Below are 7849 nucleotides of genomic sequence, written 5' to 3' on the forward strand. Positions count from 1 at the left end.
GCGTGGGTTTCCTCCAGGTGCTCTGACATGTTCTCCCCGTGTCAGTGTGGGTTTCCTCCAGGTGCTCTGACATGTTCTCCCTGTGTCAGCGTGGGTTTCCTCCAGGTGCTCTGACATGTTCTCCCCGTGTCAGCGTGGGTTTCCTCCAGGTGCTCTGACATGTTCTCCCCGTGTCAGCGTGGGTTTCCTCCAGGTGCTCCGACATGTTCTCCCTGTGTCAGCGTGGGTTTCCTCCAGGTGCTCTGACATGTTCTCCCTGTGTCAGTGTGGGTTTCCTCCAGGTGCTCCGACATGTTCTCCCCGTGTCAGCGTGGGTTTCCTCCAGGTGCTCCGACATGTTCTCCCCGTGTCAGCGTGGGTTTCCTCCAGGTGCTCCGACATGTTCTCCCCGTGTCAGCGTGGGTTTCCTCCAGGTGCTCTGACATGTTCTCCCCGTGCCAGCGTGGGTTTCCTCCGGGTGCTTCGAAGACCGATTGCATCACATTGGCGCAACCAAGGCTGATTTTAAGTACATCTTTTTGCTGATAATATATCTGTTCTTTTTATTTTTACATGGTGTTGTTTGTACTTTTGCTTTAAATAAGAGTCTGAATCATTCGTCACCTCTGGCTGGAGGAGCCCAGTAAAGCAGAGAGGGGGAGATCATACCTGAAAGATTAAAGTCTTACAAACCCGAGGCAGAAAACGTGGCCTTCAGGTCACCAGACTGTGGATTGTGAAATGACGTGTGCTGCCAGTCAGCATTAATCAAATCCTCTGCGAGTGAGTGTGAATGCTTTCATAACACGGACAAGTGGTCTGAGCCCGTGTGGGACCTCAGCTGGTTTTCTCCTGCATCATGGCGAGCTGGTGGACGGCTGCAGACACATCGGACGGCCTGGACCTGGAGGAGAACTCGATAGTGTCTCGGGTGATTCAGGCGGTCGGTCTGTTCGGAGATATTCTGTCACTGGAGGACACGATGTTGTCCGAAGGCCAGAGTGAGGACGGGGCTGACGGTGCTGAAGGGACAGCGTCAGGGGAGGAGGGAAGTGTCCGAGAAGGAGGGGACAGGAAGGAAGAAGATGAAGTGATGATGGAGGAAGACGAAGAGCAGAAGGTGCGGAGGGAAGGAGGAAAACAGAAGGTGGCGGACGTGGAGAGGATTGAAGAAAAGGTGAACATGGAGGAGGAACTGGAGGAAGTAGAGGTACACAAGAAAGAAAAAGAGGACGAGAAGAAAGTAAAAAATGGAGGTGAGGTAGGACAAAAAGAAAAGGAAGCAATGGAGGAGAAAGGACATGAGGTAGAGGACGAGAAACAGGAAGGAAAGAAAGAGCGGGTGTTTGAAAATGAGGTAGAAGAAGAGCAAGAAGACAAGGACAAGATTAAGGAGGAGGAGACAGACGAAGGTGTAGGCAGTGTAAAAGAGGACGATGGCGAGGTTAGGAACGAACGACAGAGGGTAGAGGTAGAGGAGGGAGCAAGGGAAGAGACAGAAAGAAAGGACAAAGAAGAGGTACCACGGGATAAAAAAGACGAACTAGGAGAAGAAGAAAAGGAGCCTATAAAAGATGAAGAGAAAGAAAAGGGGGAGGAGGTAGACGAGGAGGGAGAAAAGTACAAGGAAGCAAAAGATGGAGACAAAGAGCTGAAGTCTCAGGAGGAAGAAGGAAAGGAGGTTTTGGAGGAGGGAAGAGAGGATGATCGAGAGGAGGTAGATAAAGAAAGTGAAGAACAAAGGGAGATAAAGGAAGAAGAGGAAGATGAAAAGCAGGTAGAGATAGAGCGAAAGACTCAAGACGAAGAAAAGGACAAAAGTAGCGAGAAAGAGAAGAGCTGTGATGAAGATGAAGTTAAAGAAAGAGAAGAGCGGAAGGAGGAAGAGGGAGTAGGGACAGAGGAAAAGGAGGTTATGGAAGAGGATGACAGAGTAGAGAAAGACGAGGTAGATGATGAAAGGACAAAACAAAGCAGGGGGTCGGAGATGAAAGGACACGAAGATGAAGAAAAGGAGAGGAAACTAGAAGAACAAAAGGTTGATGGGACAAAAGAAGAAAATGAGGGAGGAGAAGAGATGGAGGAAAACAAAGAGCAGAGTGATGTAAAAGAAGACAAAATGGACGGAAAAGGAGAAGAAGAGACAGAGAAAGAGAGAGAACAAGAAGAACAAAATGTTGATGAAAAAGAAGAAGAGATCGAGGAAAAAGGAGATAATGCGGTTCACAAAGAACAAAGGGTTGATGTAGAAGAAGAGGAAGTAGAGAAAAATGTCAAAGAAGAGCCAGAGAAACAAGAACAAGAAGAACAAAAGACTAATGGAAAAGAAGACGAGATGGACGATAAAGTCGAAGAGGAGGCGGAGAATGAAGAACAAAAGGTTAATGGAAAGGAGGAAGAGATGACAGAAGATGAAGAAACTGGGGCAAAGAAACAAGAAGAAGAACAGATTGGGGAAAGAGAAGAAGTGGAGGAAAAAGTCAATGAAGTTGCAGAGAATGAAGTGGAGCAAAGGGTTAATGGAAAAGAAGATTTGGAGGATAAAGAGGTGGAGAATAAAGAACAAAAGGCTGATGGAAAAGAAGATGAGATGAAGGACAAAGAAGAAAAGGAGGCAGAGAAACAAGACCAAGAAAAACAGGTTGATTTAAAAGACAAAGAGTTGGAGGAAAAAGTCAACGAAACTGCAGAGAACAAAGAGGAAGAACAGGTTGATAGAAAAGAAGAGATGAAGGAAAACGAGGGAGTTGAGGCAAAGAAACAAAAAGAACAGACTGATGAAAAAGAAGAAGAGATGGCGGAAAAAGAAGAAAAGGAGGATAAGAAACAAGAACAAGAAAAACAGAAGGTTGATGGAAAAGATGAAACGTCAGAGGAGACGGTCGACGAAGTTGCAGTGAACAAAGACGGAAAAGAAGGAGAGCTGGAGGACAAAGTCGAAGTGGCAGAGAATGAAGAAGAACAAACGCTCTGTGGAAAAGAAAAGATGGAGAAAAACAAAGAAAAGGAGGTAAAGAAACAGGAAGAAGAAGAACAAAAGGTTGACGGAAAAGGAGAGGATTTGGAGGAAAAAGTTGACAAAGTTGCAGAGAGCAAAGAAGATCAGAGGGCTAATGGAAAACAAGGAGAGTTGGACAATAAAGTTGAAGAAGAGACAAAGAACGAAGAACACAAGGTCGATGTAAAAGACGAAGAGTTAGAGGAAACGGTCAACGAAGTTGCAGAGAACAAAGAAAATGCTGATGGAAAAGAAGAAGAGTTGGAGGATGAACTCAAAGAAGATGCAGAGAGTGAAAAACAGAAGTTGGATGGAAATGAAGAGATGGAGAAGAACGAAGAAACTGAGGCAAAGAAACAAGAAGAACAAGAACAGATTGGTGGAAAAGAAGTAGAGATGACAGAAAAAGAAGAAAAGGAGGTGAAGAAACAAGAACGTGAAACACAAAAGGTTGAATTTAAAGAAGAGGAAGAGCTGGGGAGAAATGATGAAGTTGCAGAGAGCGAAGAAGAGCAACAGGGCGATAGAAAAGAGGAAGAGATGAAGGACAAAGAAGAAAAGGAGGCAGAGAAACAAGAAGAACAAAAGGTGGATGGAAAAGGAAAGGATCTAGAAGAAATCGAAGAAACTGAGGCAAAGAAACAAGATGACGAACAAAATGAGGCAGAAAAACAAGAACAAGAACAGACTGATGAAAAAGAAGATCTAGAAGAAGTCGAAGAAGCTGGGACAAAGAAACAAACAGAAGAACAGATTGGTGGAAAAGAAGAAGAAATGACGGAAAAAGAAGAAAAGGAGGCAAAGCACCAAGAACGAGAAAAACAAGTTGATGTAAAAGAAGAGTTGCAGGAAAAAGTCAACAAATTTGAGATGGAAGAAGAGCAAAAGGTTGATGGAAAAGAAGAAGAGATGGAGGAAAACCGAGAAACGGAGGCAAAGAAACAAGAGCAAGGGAAACAACAGATCGGTGGAAAAGAAGGAGAGATGAAGGAAAAAGTCGACGAAGTCACAGAGAACGAAGAAGAGCAAAAAGTCGACGGAAAAGAAGAAGAAATGGTGGCCTCAGTTGACCAAGAAGTAAATGCAGAAGAAGAAAGAGAGTTGACAAAGGAGCCAAACACTGAGCCAACCAACCAGCTCCATCAATCACAGTGTCCTGAAACGCTGAGTCATGCTGGAGCACAAATACCAAACGAAGCTCCCACAGAAGAAGAGAAAGACTCAGGCGCTGCCAAGAACCAGAACGGGGACATTTATCCCACATCACCGAGCAACGACAACGAGACAGAGGAAGCTCCACCACAAGCTGCTCCTCTGACCCACTCAGACCTGAACCAGTCTGTCGATGCTCCTCTGGATCTGACAGAGGTGGGAATACAGAATCTGGAGGAACAGGAGCGACTGACATCATTTCCTGATTCAGGACATCGAGGTGAAACAGCAGCTGACGACAGCACCCGAGAGAGTACACCTGAACTACACACAGGTAACCACAAGCTAGATTCTTACACTCCTGCTGTTACAGTTATGATCGTAAAGACTGGAAGGAGTGGCAGACCCCGCCACTAACAATGAGAGCTACCATTTAAGGACGAAACTAAAGAATGTAAATACGGCTACTGATGAAAAATGCAGACTAAGAATGAGTTTGATTTTATAAAAATCGCCCCACAAAAACAGTCGTTTCAACGTAATTATTTAGGTGCCTTAAAATATTACTTAACTTTTACTGAACAGGAGTTGTTTTTAAATTTAGTCAGTTCAAATTTAAGTGAAATATGTGTGACGATATGAAATGAAGTGCAGCCAAATGCAAGTTAGGATTAATATCATGTTTAATCATTCAATAATTCAAGTTCCTAACGTTCAATTTTTGATTATAAGTTATAAATGAATCTAAATATGATAAATTTAAGTTGATCTGACCTGAAACTGGCAAACTAGTTACATGAGGGTTTTTTTTAATAGAAAAAATAAGTTGACTCAAATAAACTGACATAATCTGTTAATTTGAAATCAGTTTTCTTTAGATTAACCCAAATTGGAAGAGCTGTATTTAAAAAAAAAAGGAAGTCTAGATTTAGTGAATCTTAAAATAAGTCAAAAAGTCTGACAAATTTAAGAAATTAAGTTCAGCCAAATTTATGTAAGATTTTTTTTATTTTTTTCATGTTTATTATTTCAAAAACTCAAGTTCCTAACATTTGATTTATGATATGCTGTTAATTATTGTGAATGTGATAAATTTAAATTAATCTGACTTGAAACTGGCAAACTAATTACATGAGAAAGTTTTAATAGAAAAGATAAATTCACTCAAATAAATTAAAATAATCTGTAATTTTAAGATCAGTTTTCTTCAGTTGAAAAGTACAAGATAAACCCTCAATAGGTGATCTGTATAAAAGGAAATAATAATAATAATAATAATAATAATAATAATAATAATTCTATTTATATAGCAAGTTGAAGTTTAATTACACTTCTTTACAAATTAAAAGATTTACAGAATAGAAATTACAAAAAAGAGAAACTCATGTAAGTCCCCTCTAAATGCATGATTAGAAATTTGGATTAACGTCACAGTTTTCCTGACTGCTTTTCTTTAGTTTTAACTCCTAAACTTTGAGTTATTTGTTGCAGTAAGTGTTTTAATATTCTGCTGGAAGTTGTTTTGTTAATTGTTTTCACTTTGTTTTAGAGTTTGCAGAGGACCTTACATAACTGCAGCTATGATTGGCTGGAAACACAATTACTCACAGCGGAGATTCAGGCCAGAGAGTTAATTCATTCATTAAAATCTAATTAAAATTCCACAAAGATGACACTCACTCTGCCAAAAGCAAACAATAATGGAAAATAAAAAGCTCCACAGAGCCAATTAAATCACCTCATAGCATGCTTTAACCTTTACGAAGTATCTTAATTAAACAAAAAGTCACAGATAATACTTTCTTCTGTCTGGCATCAGGCTGCAGGTCGGAGGAGAAAGTGTTGTTGATGGATGCAGCTGCCGAGCCGTCGTTAGTGGCTGGACAAGACAGTGAAGAGCTCAGTCCGACCCGAAACTCATCCAGCACAGAAAACCCCGAGATGAAAGTGAAGGGGGACAAAGGGGACAAAGAAGAAGGAGGTCAAACCTCTCACAATATGAACGGTGAGGCGAACGACAAGAACGGCAGCCGACAATCCTCAAAGTACAAAACCGTGTCCTACAGGAGGATCCGGAGAGGAAACACCCGACAGAGGATTGATGAGTTTGAGGCCATGATGGACTCGTGATTGAAATATTGAGTGTTTGGTTCTGTTGGATTTGTGGGGTGCAACCCCTCGCGGTAACATATAAAGAAAAGTACTGGACCCAGGATAGAGCCTTGTGGTACACCATACTGAATGTGCGGTCTATAATTTTTCTAAATTGTTTGCTAAATAAATAAAGTTTAAGTTTGTTTATGTAGCACCAAAAGGCCATGGGTTTGAGGTCTCAGTCAACTAACTAAATTTAATATCCTCAAAGTGTTTTGTTCTGTTGGATTTTTGGGATGTACGATGCAATCCTGAGTGGTGACATATAGAGAAAAGTAGTGGACCCAGGATAGAGCCTTGTGGTCCACCATATCAAATGTCTGGTCTTTTTTTCCAATTTTGTGTTTGAAAGGTGCTGAATAGATAAAGTTTAAATTTGTTTATATAGCACCACAAGGGGCTTTTGGGGATGTTGGATGCAACCACTCATGGTAACATACAGAGAAAAGTAGGGGACCCAGGACAGAGCCTTGTGTTACGCCATAAAAATTGTCCGATCTGTATCTTTTCCAATTTTGTCTGTTAAAGGTGCTAAATAAATAAAGTTTTAATTTGTTAACGTAGCACCAAAAGACCACAGATTTGAGGTCACAGCTAACAGTGACATATAGGTTTGAGGCCATGGTGGACGTGTGATTAAACCCTAAATATTGTCAGAGTGTTTCGTTCTGTTGGATTTTTTTGGAATCTTGGATGCAACCCCAAGTGGTAACATATAGAGAAAAGTAGAAGACCCAGGATAGAGCCTTGTGGTATTGTGGTACATTAACCCAGACCTATCTGATGTAGATGTTAGCATTTTGCAAATGTAAATACTGATTAAACTGCAAGAACAAATATCATTTAAAATATCATTATAACTTCACATATCTGTAAAGTCCTAGAAATCAAACAGATACACTAAGCAACATAATTTTGGTTCTGAAATAGATGTGACTGATACATGTATAGCTGACTGATGTGTTTCTAGTTAATGTAAACTTCACTGTCTGATCATCACTATTTGTTTATATTTATTATTGAATTTAATTACAATAAACAAACTTAAAAGGCACCATACAGATTGTAGTTTTGTGTATGTTATTTCTCTGAATACCCCTACACTAATAGAGTTGAGTTATTATTAATAACAATACTTGTGTTAGTTTCTAAATGTTTACAACTGTTTTTTTTTTAAGTTTTTGTACTATTATAATACATTTTTGTTATTTTTATATCATTCAAATATGACCCGTTTTCATATTATTCTTGTATTATGATATTATAATTCTATTTTGTTTTATGATATTTACCTATACTATCATATTTAATGCTTTAATGAATAATGTGGAGATTTTTATAACTAACCAAACAAACAAAAACATTACTTTATAGGGAGCATCTCAATGGCCACAAAACTACTTCTTTTTTTTTTTTCCTTCAAACTTTATTGGAACATGTGACAACAGAAAAAAGGTACATGGCCAAGTTATTATTATAATGTGGAAAAAATACACAAGTAAAGTATTCACAGTGTTCATATGTACACTTATTCAAGTACTGAACAGAAGTACAAATTTGAGGTAC

At 39.9% G+C, this 7849-nt stretch overlaps 1 protein-coding gene across 1 annotated transcript; it reads left to right on the forward strand.

Annotated features, from left to right (window-relative positions):
- The first annotated feature begins 838 nt into the window (after positions 1 to 838).
- Positions 839 to 6378, forward strand: LOC117249844 (uncharacterized). The gene is made up of 2 exons (XM_033615631.2): positions 839 to 4463; positions 5949 to 6378. The coding sequence occupies exons 1-2, from the start codon at positions 839 to 841 to the stop codon at positions 6257 to 6259; spliced, it is 3936 nt and encodes a 1311-aa protein (XP_033471522.2). The 3' UTR covers positions 6260 to 6378.
- The last annotated feature ends 1471 nt before the right edge of the window (positions 6379 to 7849 follow it).

Source organism: Epinephelus lanceolatus, chromosome 24 (genome assembly GCF_041903045.1).
Source record: "Epinephelus lanceolatus isolate andai-2023 chromosome 24, ASM4190304v1, whole genome shotgun sequence".
Lineage (NCBI taxonomy): Eukaryota > Metazoa > Chordata > Actinopteri > Perciformes > Serranidae > Epinephelus > Epinephelus lanceolatus.

Coding starts and splice junctions, on each gene's coding strand:
- LOC117249844 (XM_033615631.2), top strand. CDS start 839: ATGGCGAGCTGGTGGACGGCTGCAGACACATCGGACGGCCTGGACCTG. Junction 4,464..5,948: donor TACACCTGAACTACACACAG/GTAACCACAAGC, acceptor GTCTGGCATCAG/GCTGCAGGTCGGAGGAGAAA.